The 20,657-nt window shown below is 39.9% G+C and overlaps 1 protein-coding gene across 1 annotated transcript in view; it reads left to right on the top strand.

Moving 5' to 3' along the window:
• The window catches only part of LOC112980510 (stonin-1), a 49,547-nt gene extending 29,455 nt beyond the window's left edge, over window positions 1–20,092 (top strand). The window contains exons 4-11 of the mRNA XM_064509785.1: window positions 9,171–9,272; window positions 9,552–9,675; window positions 11,361–11,416; window positions 12,661–12,754; window positions 14,022–14,614; window positions 16,106–16,387; window positions 17,123–17,212; window positions 19,072–20,092. Coding sequence (XP_064365855.1) covers window positions 9,171–9,272; window positions 9,552–9,675; window positions 11,361–11,416; window positions 12,661–12,754; window positions 14,022–14,614; window positions 16,106–16,387; window positions 17,123–17,212; window positions 19,072–19,179 — 1,449 coding nt within the window. The 3' untranslated portion in view covers window positions 19,180–20,092. The remainder of the gene's footprint in view (window positions 1–9,170; window positions 9,273–9,551; window positions 9,676–11,360; window positions 11,417–12,660; window positions 12,755–14,021; window positions 14,615–16,105; window positions 16,388–17,122; window positions 17,213–19,071) is intronic.
• The last annotated feature ends 565 nt before the right edge of the window (window positions 20,093–20,657 follow it).

Below are 20,657 nucleotides of genomic sequence, written 5' to 3'. Positions count from 1 at the left end.
GTGACTACGGCAGAGATGTGTGGGGCGATTCTTCAAAGAATGAGTTTAAAGTATAAAATACCCATGTTAAATTAACCCCGGCTTAATGTCAGTTGTGTAAGTGAGAACAAATCCAGAGATGAATTTCCACAGAAATAAAAATAAATATCAAGAATCTTCCAAGGTTGAAATAATTCAAGCAAGTGAAAACAAGATCTAATTATTTCACAAGTGTCTTGCTCTCCACCTCCAAAGCTGAGACCAGCTTGCAGATAAAGGGTAACAACCACCAACCCACAAAATCTTCCACTGAGAAAATTTTGCCTGTAATGAAAGCGTGTGTACATTCAGAACAGCCATTTGTCTCTATATCAAACCAACAGGCTATTCTGTGAAGCATGGAGAAATAGAGTTCACATCCATTTTCACTTCATTGGTATTGTATCGCTCAGCGAACATCTGCAAATGGAAAGCATGTGTCTAGCAGAAGTATAGTTCTCATTCAGAATGGGAACTTAAACACTGCAATATTTAAAAGTATCAGTCAACAATACGATTGAGGTATGTGAAAAGGTGGGATGTTAAATTGCTAGAATACAAATAATAACATGAAAGCATTTATTTTTGGGACACTTTCCCAGTATGCTATGCCTAGTATGTGCTATTTTATAGCCCTATTCTTTCCTTAGTAAAAGCAACCTGTAATTTTTTACAGTAATAATCATAATATGTTGTAAGCGATGTTCACAATCCATGCTGGAGCCTTATTGAAAGAAATAAAACGCACCAAGTCAAATTCTGCTTTGCCATCCCACAAAAAAAAGTGTGACTAGAGATTTCTGTTTGTGGGTAGATACGGTCTAGCATTGCATAGCATTGCGATGGCCTTTTCGACTAAAAAAAAAAAATACCTTTCACTTCCATTTCCTTATTTAAGAATAAAGGTTGGAGGGGGGAAAAAACAAAACTCGAGATATGCTGGGAGCAGAAGGGACCCATGTTTAACTTGGAGGAGGGAGGAGGCATGGCTGGGCCAGGGAGCCGGCAGAAGGAAAGGGCAGCAAGCAGAGCTTGTTCGTACAAGCTTGCACGACCGTGCAGCCCAGAGCCAGGCCATGTCTAGCTTGCTGCCCAGCTGTACAGAAAGAGCCCTGCCAGGCTGTGCCTGCCTGGCCTCTGCACCGAGCTTTCACATGCTCAGCGGTGCCATTAGCACCGAGCAGAGCGACTAGCTCCATCTCCACCTTGGACATCCCTGCGTCACATCTGTGCAGCTGCTGCTGGTGATAATCTATATTCCTTGATAGGAAGACCTTGCTCATGCAAAGGACCAACGACACCATCACGCAATAGCAGACGCAATGAAAATATCAAGTAAACCCCAGCAGTGGAACGGGGAGGATTTAAGTGGGAATTTAGGTATTAGCCTGGCGATACCCAGAGGTATCCTACCACTGTAAACTTGTTGGACTGCTCTCTAAGGAGGAACCTGCATTTGCCAATTCATCTGTAATGTTAATTAGGTTTTACTGTCTAAATACAAATTTTGACACCAGGCTTTAGATGACAGTTTATCTGAAATGGTGGGAGCCATCCACTGCCTGGAGAGAAAAGGTGAAATGCTGTTTCAGCCCCTTTCATAGAAAGGCATAGTGTGCAAATGGAAACTGTTTCTGTGGAGTTACAGGAATGAATCACTGAATATTTTTTCTGCTAATTATGTGGTTAATACTGTCAAAGGGGTGTGCAACACTTGCATCCGGATGTTTCAGAAGTAGTTTGGGGAAAAAAAAAGAACGAAATGATGCATACAGTTAGGTGTTAGGAGCCCAGCCATGTTTGTCCTGAAAGAGAGTGTCAGGAAGAAGACCCTAACCAATGTTGGGATCCTCACACAAGTGCTTCCAAGACTAATGTGGCAATGTAGCTTAATCTTCATATGTCTGAGTCATTCTTTAGTAAAGTTAAATTGGTACCAATTAGACAATAAACACAAGAACCTTACTGTTAACCTGTACTTGAACCTGTCTCTCAAAGTCATGTACCAACCTGACCTTAGCAGCAATTTCGAAGACAGCAAAGGTTAGTGCTGCAAAAACGCTGCTGGTGAAAGGAGCTACTGTGGTAGCTCCAATTTTTTCTTCTTTCAATTAGGTAATGCAAAGTTAGACGTAGCAAACCGCCCTTGACCAGAACATGTTCTTCTGCTCTTACTTAACATTAAAACTGTCTGGACTTCAGCAATCACCCACTCAGTTATGAACTCCCGGTAGCTAACTGAGACAGAGAGAAATAGTGTTTCTGGCATTTATCCTCCCACTGCCCCCTGACTTAATGTGTTCTCTACTTTTCTGTAGCAATCCCCTCTCCATTTTACTTTTCTCTTAGAAACAACAGAGTGGAGCTGGGGAGGTCAGGAGCAGACAGGTGGCTGTTATGGGCAGGAGAGGAGGGAGTGGGATTTCACCCATTGATGAAAGGGGTAAAACAATAGTAGAGAGAAATGAAGGGAAAGACTAGGCAAAAGGGGAGGGAGCCGGACCAGAACTTTTCTTGGGGACATAGGGAGGGACGCTGGGCTCTCTCCTGGTGAAAAGGATATTAAAAACAGCCTTGGAATCAGGACAGACAGTCGAGGAGAAGGAATAGGAGACAAGCACTGAGCAGGGCAGGAGCAAGAGGGTGGTAGAAAGTAGGGACAGGAATAAGGACAGTGAGGTTGCTGCTAACGCTTTTTTCACTTTGATGCTTTTTCTCCACATAAGGCAGATGTATCAGGGTGAGCATTAAGGAGATCCAAGGCTTATTTCATCCTTAATTGGACTTAGTCATACTGCATAAGATGCTGGGCTTATCAAGGAACCGAGATATACAGGACTAGTCAGTGTATTCAATCCATCTAGAGAGCCATTTTTATACACTAGTTTGTACAGGTCAGAGTCCTTCTTATTCTCCCCGGCGTCCTGAAAATTTGTCATTAAATTAAATTAAGGGACAGTTCTTTCCGCAGTTCCTCTGATAAAGTGGTCTAAATCGGGTAAAAAAGGAGAGGTACTTGAAAAAACGGAGGAGTCACATATGATCAATGAAAGCAGAACAAACCAGAGGTCCCAGTGTTATCTGTGTCAGAACTCTGAAGGAAATGATGGGGCTTATAACAAAATCATGCTGTCAATAAAAATGGTTATGATGCTAGAGTACTGTGTATCTATGAGTCAACAGCTGAAAACAAAGGGAGCATGTTAGAGAATAGCTTACTGCAAAACAAAATTACAGTTCTGCCTGTGTCAATGCATCTCTGTGAGGACTGCCCATGTTCTGTAACCATTTCCTTTTAAGAATGATTACTTTTACCTAGATAAAAGGGCAAGATGATATTTATAAAACATGCTTTTAGAAAGAATTCTATACTCATACAGTTGAGTAGCTATGCATTTACACCAACAGTACTGTATTTCAACAGAAGAGGGCATCCATTACCAAGCATCTGAATTTGGTAAGGATCTTGGTTTCTAGAGGCAAGGCATTTGAAAATGTAAATTTTTAAATGATTAATAAAGGATCGTCATCCAAAAATAAATCTTTTCTAGACATCATGTACCAAGAGGAATATAAATAATTACAAATTAAAACCTGTCCAGTAAACGAATGTTTGAGGTGCCCTTAAGCAGCACTACCCCGAATGCTGACAAAACCCTGAAAAATCATGAGGATTTGAACAGCATGCTAATCTCCAGACAGCCTGACTTCTAAAGCACTTGTGAGCTCTTAAAGGGGCCACAACACAGACAATTTGATAGGAAGCAAAACCAAGATCAATGAAACTTGGCCGCTGTTCCTGACTACCATTTGTGACCATGGGCAAGATACTTAGCATGTCTGTGTCTCAGTTTCCCCTCTTAAAAATGGGGTTAAATGACAACAAAATCCATAAGCATGAAAATCATGATGAATTTGTGCTTTATAGTGCAAGACTTGGACATTATGTTAAGGTTGACAATAGCAAAGTTAGCCAATCAGAATAAGTAATGCTATTCACAGATATTTTTTTATTTTGTCTTGTTCAGAGAAGATTTAATTTTTCTACAGGCTTTCTCATGTGTTCAATGGACACACTGATCGCAATGCTTATGTTAAAAGACAGCTTCTCTAGGAATTTCTAAAAGGAATTATATAAAGTTTGTTGCCAGACCTCAAATAAAAGCATAAATGCCTTGGTTAGTAGAAAGTGCTCTCTGCAACCTCCCTATGCAGCTTCAAAGGTTGTATTCTATCCCCAGTTTCTACTTTCCCCATGCCAATAGCCAGGTACTATTAGGAGGCTTAGACTACTGTCCCTTACCAGAAGGGAATGATGCATTAACCTTGGTGATGGATCTTCTGTATTCATTGGCAATACAGAAGGTATGATTTACAACAATCAGGGTATGTCTACACTGCCTTTTGCTGGTGGGATGTATTAGGTGTATGCAACTACAGGTGCACACTGTCAACCTGAAGTGCAGGCAAAGCTTGTTCACTTTGGTCTGCAAATGACCATGCAGACAGAGCCAAAGTCACCTGGCCACTATCTGAGACAGCTGAGAAGTCCCTTGGTATAATGCTCCCCAGCCTCCCTCTCTTTCCCCTTTTGAAGTTACACAGAGATTGTGCCGACTTCAAGGAACTTTGCAATCCCTAGATAAAGGAAGGATTGCAGAAAGTGGGGAGCTCATTTATAAATGTTCTTTCTGTGCTGTAAAGCTGCTGTAAAACATTCTGGCAGATGGATGTCTACGCATAAGGTTTATCTGTCTCATGAATATGTTGCAACCAGCTGCAGAATCACCATCTGCAACCTTCAGGGCCCAGCGAGATCCTGAAGGCTGCAACTTCCTGCTATCTCCACTAACATGACAGCACTAATCAGGCACAAGAAGAATAATGACTCTCTTGGCATGCACTATCCCAGACAGTTTCAAATAAACACCATGCTTTAAAAATGTGCTTTATTATTTAAATTACTCTATAAGCAAAACAACATGGCTTGCTGCCTTCTTGTGATGATGTGGGGGCATATGAACAGCTGAATAAGCAATTGCCATTTAATTCAAGACCTAGGCAGTGTCATTAAACATATACTGTTGCAGAGCAAAATTACTTCAATAGAAAATTACATTTCCTCTTTGTCTCATTCATGAAAATGCAGCTTACAATGTCCTTATGGAAAGTTTTGTTGTTGTTGTTATAGGTATCAGTCTAGCTATATAATTAAGGGTCTGTCAGCATTTTCACTAAAATCTTTTTCTTGATGTATAACTCAGCCTTAGAGACTAAAGTTTAAAGGGCAAGCCTTCTCTTCACATGGCCATATACCACTATGTCTACATAGTTACATGAAAAGGGAAAAGAAAGGAAAAAGAAAAAATGATGATACTGGCTTCTCAGAATGGTCAAGAAAATATTGATCTGTGTAGGGATGGAAAGTGTATAAAGTAAGACAAAAATATGTATTTTCCTATTTGTACATAAGAATAATGAACATTTTTCCAGAAGAGTAACTGCTAAATTGGTAAATCTCTTTATTAACATATGAACAGATTGCTACAAATGTAAGCAATAATTTGTGTAGTTGTACCAGATTGCTGCTACTTAACTGGTAGCTTCAGCTATCTTCCTGTTTATGAGGTAATAATGACTTCAGAGTTTATTAGTGCAAGATAATATGCTTTTCCATCCAGTTTTCCTAGGTATATTTTCACACTATGTGGCATATGTAATTCTGGTCCCTTCTGTTCTCTAAACAAAGTCTCCTTTCCTCCATGCACAAAAGCTGATGTTTCAGACCAAAAAAGCCAGTAGATTTTTTTCAGGTTGTGCTAGAGGTCAGGGTCCAAAATGCAAAGTGGGGCCTTTGGCTCCCTTGTTCTTCGTGTGGTGGCTGGTCCCTCTTTGGCCCATGGAGGTGAAAGAAGAAACCTCGGTTTAGTAACCAGTGCTCAGTTATTTCCCAGCGTTCTTGGGTTTTTTTGGTAATATGGAAGAAAAAAAGGAGCCCACCAGAGAAAGGCATTCACACTTGCCAGGCAGATCTGTCTGTCCCGTGGATATCCTGTGGATATCCTGTGTGAGCGGAGGGAAGCAGGGGATTTTTAACATGCTCTCTATCACATTTTGTCTGTGCTATGAATAATGACAGTACAGTAAAGCATCTTTCGTCAGTAGGCTATGGTGCACTTTTAAGATATCACCACTTTTTGCAAGCAAACTGCAAAACTGAGACAAAGAAACAGCAGACACTGAGACAAAGAGCAGCAAAGTGACTTGCACTGGGCCACTGAGGAGGGCTGAGAATAAAGCTGGAGTCTCTCGGGCGCTTTAGCCATTGGTCCACACTGCCTTTTCTCTTGAAGTCATCCAGTCTGACCCCATATTTATTTCCTTTGGAACCGATTACATGCCCGTTGCACAGATGCCGCCAGTTTTTCCCTTTGACTATTGTCCACAGGATCTGTAGTACGTGGAAAAAGGAAATTTTCCGTTGGGAAAACTGTGCCCAAAGTATTGATCATTTTAAAGAAACAAATCAAAAGAAAACGTTTAATCACGGGTGAGTCGGGAGCTTAATTCTTCCCTCTCAAACCAGGGTGTGCTACTGCAAGACTGCCCCAGTACAAGCCTGGGCGGTGAAAACCCCGCAGGCCCCACACCTGCACGAACTGTCGCTCTGCTTGTTCTGCGTGGCCATCACCTTCTGACCGCGCACCCCGGCGACATTAGCAAATTATATCTCGTAACCAAGTCTCCTCAGGACACGAGCGCTTTCTGGGCAGCCGGCACCTCCCCGTCCCCCGTGCGGGGTGGCCGGACCGCGGCGCCCGGGCAGGCCGCGTCGCCATGGCGACGGCGGCGGCGCCTTAAGGCGGGCGGCGCCGTGGGGCGGCGGCTGCAGCAGCCATGGCGCATGGCAATCCTGTGGTGAGGGTTCCCGGCGCCGTCCCGTCCCGTCCCGTCCCGTCCCGTCCCGTCCCGTCCCGTCCCGTCCCCGTGGCCGGGCGGCGCCGGGGCTCGGGTGGCGGCAGCTAACGGCCGGGGTTGGGCGAGGCGCGGGGCGGTCCCGCTCTTGCCGCCCGGGAAACGAGGAGCCCGGGGCTAGCTTGGAAAGCTCCGGGGGCTTTTTTCCTTCCCCCTCACTTCCTTTTTTTCTCCCCCTTTTTTGGTTTTATTAAGGAAAATGTTTAGTGGGGCAGTGGATAAAAGCCTCAGGGCTGCGACCGTTGGGAGGAGTTAGGTAGCCGCAGGGTCAGCGCGCTGGTTAAGCTCAGCCCCCTGTGAGCGTTTGCTGGCGGAGGGCGGCGGAGGCCAGGGCCAAGCGTGGTGCGTCCTGCTCCTCTGTGAGCTATATGTGTTTTTAATCAAGCTGTTGCTGCTTGGGCTTCACTGCAGGAGGAGGGTAGGCCTCCCTGAGCCCCCGCTCGCTGGTGCAGGGCAAGAGGTGACACACCTTGCTCTCCCCATCCGAAATAAAGACGAGCTGCCTCCCCATAGCCTGAGCCTTTGGGTGTTAGCGATCCCAGGGACCTCCTGGGGACTTGATTTTAACTATTCCCCCCATTTTTTTTCCCTGGAGTGGGGTGTTAATCGTGTCTTCTCTCTTGTCTGCTTATATATAAGGAAAACTGGAGGTGCTTAGTTTGCGACGCTGGGGCGTTTCCACGCGGCCTCGTCCTTGTGAAGGAGTGTGTGTGCGTAACGGGGTGTAACTGCAGTGCCTCCATATATGCACTGTGGCCTTTCTTGCTCTGATTTGAAAGTACTCAGTGGTTGAATTTTATAGTTGCTTTGTACAATTCAGACATAATATATATCGTAATATCTGTGCTTCCTGTAAAAGCGTACTTAATGCAATGTAGTTTGGCCAAGCTGGGGAGAGGAACAGGCCCATTGAAAGCAAATTGATTTAAACTCAATTTCTCTTCTGAATTAGCAGTGAAAGCCAAGCATTTGATATGTGGACTCATCAACTCTTTTTTAGGGTAGTGGTGCAAGAGTAGTGCTCCCCCCAGCCCTTCTTGAGCTGGTCTCCTGAAGCACGCTGGGGGAATTCGCAGGGATCCCCAGCCTCTCATTAGAAATTGTAGATGAGTGTGGTCATCTTACAGTAGCGTTATCTTGTGCTGATTGCTTTTTGCGAAGACCATAACCTGTAACTGAATAATAACTTCTCGTTGTATTAAATTGGTTTTCATCTGCAATTTAGAACAACTTCACAGCAGTGAAATATTAATTTGATGTTAAGTTAGACAAATGTAAATAATTCAGATCCTGAAGTCCTAACTGCTGAGGTTTCCTAAAAATCTTAACTTCATACTTTGGCCTTGTATTAACAGATTATTCTGATGGCGATGACAGTCAGGATTAAAAAGCTTTAAAATACTGAAAGCTCTTTATTTTTTATTTGGATCTGAATGGGTGAACCTTGACGTTTACATGTGGCTGTGCCTGTTGCTCAGATCTGATAGGAGGATTAGCATCTAATCACTGATGTGCAGGACAGAGAATAAAATGTTATGTTATAGTTGTCTTCTCATATGAGACAAATGATATATATTGATAACAGTAGTGTTAAACTATTAGCTATAGTGATTTCCATAGATAAACTACTGTGTAGCATCTGATTATTGCCACAAAGGGATAATTTCTGTGTTTCATGTTCAACTCATAACAGGTTATTCACATCATGCTTCTGACAGAATTGTCACTTCTTTTTTTTAGTAGCTTGTATTGTTATTTGTTCTTCAGGTTAGGGGCATTGACGTTAGCCAGTGCTGCTAGAATGATACCATGCAGTAAATATCAATTTTAGTCATTTAAAATATGCTATTTTGAAAATATACCACAGTAGCTGTTCTCTTAATGTTTCTTGGATTTTCTTGCGCATTTCTGTGGCCCACAGAAACCAATATTTCAAGGTTAAAAAGTCAACACTTTTCCAGGGATGTTTCATTAGTCCTATGGATTTAGAAGAATGGGTGGGGCTTGCAGATCTGGTGGACTTGCAGGTCTGTGCACTTGGCAGAGCATTCAACATATTGCACTGATCTCTCCATGTTGTAACAGTAGTTCATGCTGCCAGATTAGACTTTGTGCTATCCTTGCAAATGACTTAATCTTCATCTTAACTTGTAAATGCTTTAAATTATTTTGTATAGCCTAAACTCTACAGATCCATTATTGAAGATGTGATTGAAGGTGTTCGGGAACTCTTTGCAGAAGAGGGCATAGAGGAACAGGTTCTGAAAGACTTGAAGCAGGTTTGTTGGGTTCACCTGAATTAATAACAAATGTTTTTCTCTTTGCCCTCTGAAACATGCAAATTTTCTCCTGACTTAGAGTGGCAAATATTCTGTGAATGATGAATTGGGCTGCTGGAATTCAAAATCTAGTAGTGATCGTTACTGTGTTTATTGGATAGAACCAGTCAGCTTACTCTTGAAAAACTAGTGATACTTCATTATCATTTTGGAGATATATATATACATATATATATTTAAAGCTGATATCTGGTGACCTTAATAATATTCTTTCTGCAGCTTTGGGAAACCAAGGTGATGCAGTCTAAAGCAACAGAAGGCTTCTTCAGACATAGCCACCACTTGCCACAGTTTACTTTGCAGTTGCCACACGGTTTTCATCGTGCTCTGCAGGCTTCAGCAGGTTGGATGTTATTGAACACAACAGGTTGTTGAACACAACAGATGCAATTTAAGAATAGCTCAGTGATTCCAAAATCTCTTTGGAAGACTTCAGGGTGCTAGAATAATCTTGGTTTGCGGTGCTGATATGTATATCTAGTAGGATGGGGTACAGTATGTATCTGAAAGTAGAATTTCTCCAATAGAGGACAAACTAAATTTTGGTAAACTAATGCAATTGCACCTAGCTGCCCTTGGTCTGCTGCTTATTTCCAGCAAGGAAATGTGAAGAGAAGTTTAGCCACCTTGTGCATAGTCTTGTAATGCAACCCTTCGATTGCAAATTCACCAGAAGGGTTAAGCTTTCCCTTCCTCATAGCAATGTGTGGCATGATGTGTGCTGAGGGTTATATGGCATGTTTGTGCCATGCAGCTCTGCTATCATATTGGAGCTGAATCTGTACACATCTTAGATACGTGTATTTGTAAATGATGTGAATCCTTGCTCAAATATAAGAGTGTGAGGTTTTGGGATTTTCCTGTTTGTTTGTCTTTTAGTTAGTTCTTCTAAAAGCAGATAATTCACATCACACAGAAGTAGTTGATTTTCACACAGGCTCTGACTTCAAGGTCTATTTGTCTTGATTAAGTCCAGCTGACCACTGTGATGATGCTAAGGTAGAATGTAATGCTCAGTTGAAGCCTCTTTCAGTGTGAGAGGACGTTTAAGACCTTTGCTCATGAAGGAGAAAAATGGTGTATGGTGATATAATAAAAATCTGTATCATAGTGCATGTTTCCATGGGCAACCATTCAAGGCAGAGCAGGCACCCTTGCTTTTTGCACTCTTCATGTTTGAATGGATTATTTTTGGAGACAGACTTTTATTTATTCCATCTGGTTAAAGGGGATGTACTTGTGCATTTGTTAGCTATTAGAGGCCTTATATCTAATGAATTTTACTTTATTACCGCTAATTTTTGGAAGGGTGGCTAGTACTAAGGCAGAACAGAATCTGTTGAAGCCAGTGCACTTTTTTGTTTGTTTTTAAATGGTGTTCGAATTGCCCTATGGCTGAGGTTTTCAAAATAGTTAGGGCTATCTAAATTCTGCTCTTATTAAAGCCTGTGAAAACTTTCCTTTTGACTTATCTTCTTGCACTGAACTCAATAGTGAATGCTTTTGAAAATCCTGTCCTACTGCTGCTACCATTCACACCACTGGATTAGCACTGGTGCAGAAAATTACTTACAAATTTTCCTCATGTTGACAAGGCAGCGCATTTGATATAAACATTCTCAGTTGTGTTAAAATGGAAGCATTGCACATCTGTCCCTGCAGGTGATGTAGTAAGTAGAAATGTCACACTTAATTTTTACAGTGCAACTCACTTAAATACTTCTATTTAACTGTTTGATCTCCTTAAAACAAGAAAATCTCCAAGACCAGTCTTTGACAAAATGCAAGTTTTATAAATTCAGGATATAAAATAATAATAAAAACTGAGTTCAGCATGAATGTGAAGCAACATAAAAGAAAGCGTATTCAGCAACATTATGTAGATGTGCTTATTTATATGTTGATCTAATGAGCATGACCTGAACTTAGATTACTTTAGCTTCAGTTATGCTTGCTGGAAAATACTGAATGATCAAATATGTCTGTTTAAAATGTATATATTTTTTGTATAATTATTTTTTTGCATAGCTTCTTTAGTCATCCCAACTGGCAGAGGCTTCCAGCATTTCACAGCAGCAGACCTGGTATGTAGCTGTACTGCCATTTTTGTTTTTGGTTTGATTGTACTGAATTCTAAATGATAAAGTTAAGTCTGTCACTTGAGAGGAGGCAAACATTAAATATTTTCCATGTATATCAAATACTTGAGGACAACATTTAGAGACTGAAAAGGTAGCATTTCTCATGACAATTTTGTCAGTGTGCAATGTGATATAGTAGATAAGAGAGCAGAAATCCTGCTGAGAGAGTATCAACAACTGGAGAAACTCAGTTTGACACTTCTAGCTCATACTATTTTGATGAAAACCATACAAAAATTAAGAGTCTGCAGAGAGCAGACTGCTGCTGCTCTCTCTACTGCTGCTGTTTGAGCAGTGAAAAAGGGTGGAGAAGTACCAGTTGGTTTTGCAAGCAGTGGAGCCAGGAAGTGTGTTGGAAGACATGGCTGCCTGTGGGGTGGGAGTGTAGTGGAAATGTATTTGCACACATCCATTGTTATTACTGGGTGTTAAAATAATGTATGATTGGGAAATGCCAGTACTAACTTAGCTGGAAGCAGCATTACCGGAGAGGCCTAAAAGTCATTCAAAAGCAAGTGAGTGTTTTCAGAGTGACAGGTTCCAAACTCTTCATATGGCCAAATTTGTTTTGGGAGAGGGGAGGAGGGGGTGTCTCTTCTTTTTAGTGTCAGAGTTTGATGAGCACACTGAGTGCCTGCTGAGCCTCAAGCTAATTCTGCTTGCCAAGCTGAAATATAATATTAGGGAACTTGCATGTTACACAAATACCTTCCTGACTTTTTTTTTTAATTTGGATTTCCTGGGAACAGCTAGTTTGAAAGGGAGACTTACATCCAACTGTTTGCTTTCTGGGAGAAAAAGAGACTATGAAGTGACTTTATAAGCCTAGGCAAGGAGTCAGTGCTATGTGAAGTAATGCGTTAATTCAGGTGAAAGCATCTCTGAGTGGGAAAGTAGCATTCTGGATCGTGTGTACGGTGAGAGGCTGCAGGAAAGTGTTCTGTTAACAAAAAGAAAAAGGGTATGTGATAACTGGAAAATAAGAAAGCATTTAGGGCAAGTCATTATCCTTTCAATACAGAGTATTCTTTATCTGCCTATATCTCAAAAGTCTGAAGCAGCTCTTCAGTAAAGATGATTGCAAAAAGGTACTCATTCCTGTCTCTTAGCAGATATGTTACATGTGAGTTTTAGGCCCTAAGAGATAAAGTATAAACTATGACTTAATAAAGCTCCTGTGTGTCTAGGGTGCTTCACGGCCAGGTGCAGCTCTTGCTTTCCCTTCGGGTATTGCTTATCCTCTACATGTACCTGCCGGAGTGACGTTACAGACAGCATCTGGTAAGATTAAAAAGAGAACATCTTAAATGGTACAGTGCATTGACTGTATGTGGATATTGAAAGATGGTCCCAAATACAGTAAATAAAACAAATGTGCAGTTAAAGTATAGTTGGGTAGAGTCAGTTCTCTTCCTTTGTAATTTGTGCTTGCAGTTGCTACGTGAAGAAAGTAAGTAAACTGATTAGTTACAATGTGTCAGTTATGTACCCTTGCAGCATCAGTTAACTTGGTTGCCCAGATGATGCCATCTTTTGCTTTAAAAGTGCTGGCAAGTGTGTACCTTTGTCAGTCCAGACATAGACATCTCCTTGTCTTACATGAGGGACAGTCTCTCATATTTTAAGCAGGCAAAGACATTTTCTGATGCTTCAGAATCAAATTTATTTCTTCTTTAGATAAAATCCAGCTGCCTCTTACTCTTTTTGCTTACCCTCTTTCGCTGATAGAGTTGCCTAAGCAGGTTGATTTCACTACAGAACACTTGCTGCTACTGCTTAGGGCATGATGAGTTGAAAGCATATGTTCAGTCATAGGCCCCCTTTTAAAATGCTGTTCTTTGAGAAACACATGCCATTAGATACCTATTTCAGGTATACCTCCTAAAGGTTTGAGACCTGTAGGCTGTTTTCAGTGATCCTCTGTGTGTATAGATGGTAGATATGGGGAATAATATGATTAAATGAAATTGGAAACTTGGCTCTTAATTCTTACATTGCTGACGATGATAATTTTAATGGTTCAGTATTTGGAGTAGTTATCATACAAGGAGAAGACAGATAAACTAGGAGTCTTCTGCTTTAAGAAGAGGTGCCTAGCAGTCCTTAAGAGTGAACTATCCCTTTATGCAGGGAATGGTTGTTCACTGTTTCATCTTGTATTCTTTAGTTTCTGAAATGATTTGGGAGCAGGTTTAAAGCAAGGATTTTTTTTAATCCAATATGTAATTAAATTGTTGAACTCATTGCTACAGGGTATTGTGAAGGCCAAATGGGTTCACAAAAGCATTGTACAAAGTCATGCTTGATAGGTCTGTGAATGGGTATTCAACATGATGCTCTGGATGGAACCTCTGACTCAAAAAGCCTCTAAACAGTTACATATCAAAGGCTGAAAGTGTGCTTGGGGAAGGTACTGCTTTGTACATGTCCTGATTCTAATGGCTTGCCTGAGTATTTGCTACTGGCTGTTACTAGCAAACAGGACAGTAGTCTGTATGGATATGTAGTTTAACTTGTTGAAGCAGTTTCTTAACTTTTCTCTTTCTAGGGCACCTTTATAAAGTAAATGTGCCTGTTATGGTTGCACAGGCCCCAGGAGATGCAAGTATTCTACAGCATCCTATTCAGCAGATATTTCAGCAGTTTAGGCAACCTTCAGTTCTGCAAGCCAACATTGCCAGTGTTGCACAGGTGAATGCAGCTTCTGTCCAGGCAACTGTTGAAACATTGCAATGCCAGGAGCCTGCTGCCCAACGGACCATGGTATTTCAACCAAGTGTCATGGAAGAAAAACACTTGGAAAACTCTACATTGGTTCAGCAGCCTACTACGAATCAGCAGCAAACTGCAACTAATGCAATATTGAATCAGCAAGCAGACTTGACAGAAAAATCCCAGTGCAGCAATCTTCATACACCTGTGTTCACTTCAGGAAACTCTGAAGTGTTTTCTCCTGCTGAATCATTGGCAAACAGCCCAAGCAGCATGCTGCCAGATGTGGAGGGGCAGTTAAACACAGAGCCTCAGGAGTTGATGCAGCAGCAGGTGTCTGATGATATTATTGACCTGATTATCATGGGCAACAGTTTGGATGATACTGCTGTCCTGAAAGATCAGGATGGTGTTGCTCTCAGTGACAAGGTAGGACCTGGTGAAAATATAAATGTTGTTGATGACTGTCTGAAGAAGAAGTCTCATAAGGGATGTTGTTAAACACATCTGTAAGTGACAAATAGCACTTGATTTTTTTTTTTTTTGAATTCATTCTTGAGCTTATTTTGGATAGCAGCAACTGTCTGCTTATGTTCACATTTAAAATTTCAATCACACATATTGCTGAAATACTTGGATTGAATGGAATGTCAAATTCTAAAAAACAAACACTAAAAAAGAAATGAATGGGTATAATGCATGTCTAGGTTAATAAAGTATTTTTCAGAAATTTTTTTATTCTGAGTATATGTGAATGACCCTTTGAAATCTACCAGGTCATTCTGCCACTAAATTTGTGGGTGGATTCTGGCCAGTAGTGGACAAATTGCTTTTGGAATATCACCTGGGATTAATATTAACCCCAAATATGTGAAGAGCAATTAACTTCCATTAAGAGTCCATACCGAGTTTGAAAAAATCAGATTTGATCAAAGTGAAAATATGCTGGAAGGAAACGTATTTCCTTAGGGGGGAAAAAAGTCCTGAACAAACTAAGATTCAGCTTAGAGCTGTGTGAAAAATTAAATGAATTTCATTAACAAACCTCTTTCCTGACTTCGTCTAATCTTTGTTCCAGAAATTATTTACAGATACTTTATGTTCATGTTATCTTGCTGACTTTGAGTTTTATTGCTTATATGTGATTGAGGCAAACTTATTAATATGCTTTCTATTTACTGGCATTTGCATTTATGTTGCTCATCTGAACTTGAATGGTAGGATGATGTAGACTGTCAGTAGGAAGAGCAGAAGGTCAAAATGAAGTGTTATTTTCTTGAATTAGAAAGTGTATGTGGATGTGAATTCAGTGCTACAATAAAGATTTAATGAGAAATCTTAAGATGACTGAAAGCTTAAAGCCCTCATGCTCCTGTGAGCTTTCTACTTAGGAACTGTAACATTTCTATGAACAGTAACTTAAAGTACTAAAATACTCACTCTTGGTCTTTCTCAACTTTTTGTATCTTGTTTAAACAAAGCATTTTGAGTTGATAGAGAGCAATGATTTCATCTTGACTTTTATTTCCAAAATGAAGGGTACTATTTTTGGTGGTGGTAGGTGGTGGTTTATTTTATTTTTTTAATACTGGAATTTCCTATGCAATAGAAATTCTAAAGGCCAACTCAGTCATCTTTCTAAAGAAGTCATTTGTTAAGTGCAATAGTGTTTAAAGTCTAGCAAAATGTCTTTCTGTATTATCGAGGAAGAATTTGACATGGAATCCATTTGAGGTAGGTGTAAGAACAACATTTTCAAATGTACTCAGGGCTTACAAGTAGGCTAGGACTTGAAACTCCCATTTAAATGCCCCAGATTTTGTTGCTGTATTAAACAAAAATCTCAGGCTCTGTACTGAACAATGAAAGCTATTCAGTGTTAATTCATAAGCTGTCTCTGGTCTCTTTTACTCCTGTCAGATGGAACCTGCTAAGCAGATGGAATCTAATTTACAAACAGAGAAGGATATCTGCAGTGACATTGAAGGCATAATTCAGCTAGATGGAACTGGTGATGTTTCTCCCAAAGAAGAAATAGCACATACAAAAGATATGGAAGCGAATGAATTCCTTGGCATTATTGAATCGGAGGATCTAAAAGTTCTGGAGGATGAGGATGAAGAAGGTGACAGCCTTTCAAACACAGGGTCTAGCAGCAGTAGTGGTGATAACGAAGAGCCTCAGATAGATATAATTGAGGAGGTAATTTACTTTTAAGCCTTGTGAAGCAAGTTACAACTGTTTATCTCAAATATTGAACTGTAAAACCCAGAATAACTCCTGACATAGTTAACACAGAGAACACGTAGTTAAGCTACATACCTCTGGAGGCAGGAGGTACTACTGAGGAATTATTTGAGAACTCATTATGAGAAGTGTGAACAAAAGAAAGAGACGTTGAGAATTGTTTGTTTATTGGATAGATTAAAACACTTAATTACCAGAATTGAGGTTCTATGGGTGAAGTCCTGGTCTCAGTGGAATGGAGTTTAATTTATTTGAGATCAAGATACAAATCTAGCTTGCTTTTCCTTGTGAAGAACTACAGGGGATTAGCTGGAGAAGAGAACAATATGTGATACAAGTATATTTGTTTCCCAGGAAAAGCCTTTTCTTAAAGATAAGCAACTCTGTGTCCTCAGGGTTTGCAAGAGAATCTGTCTGTAGAATTCTGACTGGATAAAGAGCAGTTGATTAGTATTCTAGGTACTGTGGTCATCTTAGTTAACAGTCTAACTTGGTTTTGACCTGTGTCTTTTTTGTTTTTAAAACATAAACATGTAAAGATGCAACATGATCTTAAGAGTTTCTAGGTCTTGATTTTTCTGTGTGTGTGTGGTAACCTTTATTGTCCTAACTGGGTTTAATGTCAAGTATATTCAATGCTATTTTGGAAGAATGTAAAAAATACTTATTAAATACAGCTTTATTCTCTAGGACCCCTTAAATTCTGGTGATGATGTCAGTGAACAGGACACTCCAGACTTGTTTGACACCGATAATGTGATAGTTTGTCAGTACGACAAGGTACAGTATATAAATTTAATCTTTGTTCCTTAATCATTTTAAATAGTATCTTCAGCAAATCCATGTCTGGTCTGCTGTCAGTGCCTTTTAAAGAAAATCAAATGCTGTAATAATTGAGTGTTTAAATTGTGTTTAGCTGACAGTAATCAGAAGATTTATCTGCTCTTTTCTGAAATGAGGATAAATAAAGGGAAAGGGCATATAACAGCTTTCTAAAGGAAAACAGAAGGGGGCTGAATCTTGAAAAATGCAGACTTGTAATACTGCAAATGCTTATACACATCCTTAGCTTTTAAGTAATATGAACTGCTCCATAGATGTATATGTGCATTTTCAACTATGAATTAAGACCACTGAAATGGGTAATAGGAAAGAGGAGTGTGCCTTCTTTCATATTGTGTGTCTTTAAAGTGCTTCCTGAGAAGATCTTACTACCAGAAATCTGTCTTTTCTAAAAAGCAAAACACTTGAGGACAAAAGGCCCATCCTACCTGTGCCGTAAGGCACACTTATTTTGAAACCAGATATGGAGAACTGTCTAATAGCTTGCTAAGAATGTCACTTTTTATGTTTTCAGAAGTAACCTGTGATTATTTTTGTGTGTTCAACTAGACCCACCTTAATGGGGTCTGTATTCCAGGAAGCAGTGGGTTGCGAGGAAAATTAGTCTTTGTTAAAGTGTAACAGATTGAGTGTTATTTTGAAAATTGTAGTTATAGGGATATGTGTAGAAAATGCATCTGAAATTGAGCCACAGTGTTGGTCTGCATTGTGTTGACAAGGTACTGGTACCATAAGTTTCGAAGCATAACTTATTTGGATGTTATGGATGTGATAGGTAGTTGATGTTGCTATTTATAACAAGTTTTTCTTTTTTTTGTGATGAACTGAAAAATTAGCTGAAAACTTTCTAAAACTGATATGAAATTCAACATTGGACCTGCCTTTAGAGAATTTAATACCAGATGTTATAAATTGACAGTTGTGGATTTTTCTTCAAATTTTACTTTCATTGTATAGACCAAAACAAAAAACAGAAGTTGGTGGAGTTGTTGGTTATTTCTCTCTTCTCTACACAGATTTAATAAAACATTTAGGTCTGGTAAAAACTGGATGTAAACAGTTAAAATATACATTATCTTATCTATAAAAGAATGCTACAGGCAAAATGACTGTGCTGTTCTCCCCTAGTCCAGTTTTCTGGATTTGAAAATAGATTGATGCTGAAAACATGTTCTGCAGTGTAGGTATTTTGCAGGCTTCTTAAGAGACAGAATAGGAAAATTCTTTTGTACTGCTTTGTATGATAATACTTGCTTTTGAGTAATGCTTTCCTGGGTTTTGCCTTATCCTAATGTCCTTCTGCAGCAGTACTGCTTTGCTATGTGTATGGGAAGTGGAAACTACTGCATTTCAGTTAAACTATACTTGTTTGCAAGGTGCAGTATGTGTTGGGACAGATACAATAATCAGATTGCTCCATTACTGTCTTGTTTTCCTTCTAGTGTTGGGATTTCAGACTGCTACCCTTACCTGTTTTTTGTGAGGGGATGGAAGGAGGGTGTTTTATATAGTTACTGTTTTTGAAAGGGATACAGGAAAACTTGAATATGACAGGGCTAAGATTAATGAAGTATTTCACTTGAGATAGCAGGAAATTCATTATAAGCAACTGAAATCTGCTGCCAGTATTTGTGCTCTGCTAAGAGCAACACTGTTTAACATGTTAGGGGCTATCAGAATTTTAAAGCAAAAATGAGGTGTATAAACTAAGTTGTGCTTAAAAACCTGTATGTTTTTTTGCATGGTCTAATATATGCTTTGGGTTTGGGGGGGCATTGATTTAATTCTTTCATCAGATACATCGAAGTAAGAACAAATGGAAGTTTTACTTAAAAGATGGAGTGATGTGCTTTGGGGGTAAAGACTATGTTTTTGCAAAAGCCATTGGAGATGCAGAGTGGTGAAACTTCACTGAAATAGGTGCTTTAATGAGTGTGGACTAATTCCCTTATGAATGTTCTGTGAAGCAACTAAACATTCTACTGTTTTGTCATTAAAAAAAAAAAAATTGTTAAACAAAATGTGTAAAATCTGTGCAGTTAATAATGCAAATTAAAACACTGTATTGTTAGCTATTCAGCTGTCTTTGCTGCTCTTTTCTGATTATTTCATTCCTTTTCCACCAAAGAAATGTAATTGAAATGAACAGCTTTAATGACTAAAATGTTGAGTTTATTAGTAACTTAAGACAAAAGTCACAGAATACTAACTGACTATATTTAAATAAATTTCAACTCCTTTGGTTTTCTTTCCATTTTTAAATGAGTTAAAATATGACTTGCAGTATAAAACAGCACAGTTCTTAGTGATTTATTTTTCTGCTGGGGAGGAAGAAAAAAAAGCTAACACTTGTGCAAGTTTGAGACCTGTGGCTGTTTCAACTATATACTTTCTTCTTTTTCTCCCCCTTTCCTTCCTCTCCCTTTCTGCATTTTTTGGTTTGCTTGCTTGTTTTTGTTTCAGCCTCAATGCAAGCACTTTAGATGTAAGACAGGAAATGTGAGTGGAAGACCTTTGAGCTATCAAAATATGAGAATTATTGTTTATTTTACCCTCAGTGTCTACTGAGATGCAATTAGTAGTGTGATTTTAACATTAAAATGTGATTTACTTTCATTGTCAATGCAAAGTCACTTAATGTCTTTACATATCCACTACATTCTATGGCTGCAGACCAGGAAGCTGTGAATGATGCAAACTGTGCATAATAAAATGTCACCTCATGCATTTTTACCTGTCAGCTGTTTTTGTCTGCCTTAAATCTAAAATTTGCTTTCAGAAATGTGTACAAGCCATTCACGTGCTGGTAGCTCACTCCACCAGGAGAACTGCATTCCCAGTAGTCCTGGATGATCACTACTTCTTTGCTCCTTCAGAAATGGAGATCAAAGAGGAACTCTGTGCCTATAGGTTTGGGCCTTAGCCCTTCATAGCTGTAGCTCTCTGTTCCTTGCTGGGCAGTATCTGAAACTAAGTGGTAAAGTGCCAGAAGCATGTGCCTCAAAACAGTGCCCTGCTTGTGCCTCCCAACAGTGCCTGCCTTCTCCAGGAAGGATGCTGGCTTGGAGCTTGCTGTCATATGGGAGGCACCAGACTTTGATACTTGGGGGTGTGAGTGAGAGAAAGGAAGCGGGAAGGGATGTTTGTTTAAACTGTCAGCTGTTTGGTGATTTTTCTAATATGACTGAAGATCTTCTAATTCCCATGACCTTAACAGAGATGCCTGGGGTTCCTCTTGCACAGTTGTCCTTATGTTGGCCCCTGGAGAGGGAGGATTGAAGATTGTAGCCTCTTGTGGGCAGCATTGGAAATTTGTTTGTTCTACCATTCCCGACTAGCTGGGAAGCATCAAGCCAGCCTTATTCAGAAATAGATGCTCCCC

Source organism: Dromaius novaehollandiae, chromosome 3 (assembly GCF_036370855.1).
Source record: "Dromaius novaehollandiae isolate bDroNov1 chromosome 3, bDroNov1.hap1, whole genome shotgun sequence".
Classification (NCBI taxonomy): Eukaryota; Metazoa; Chordata; class Aves; order Casuariiformes; family Dromaiidae; genus Dromaius; species Dromaius novaehollandiae.
Note: the sequence above shows the minus strand (reverse complement) of the source record. Positions and strands in the feature narration are given on the sequence as shown.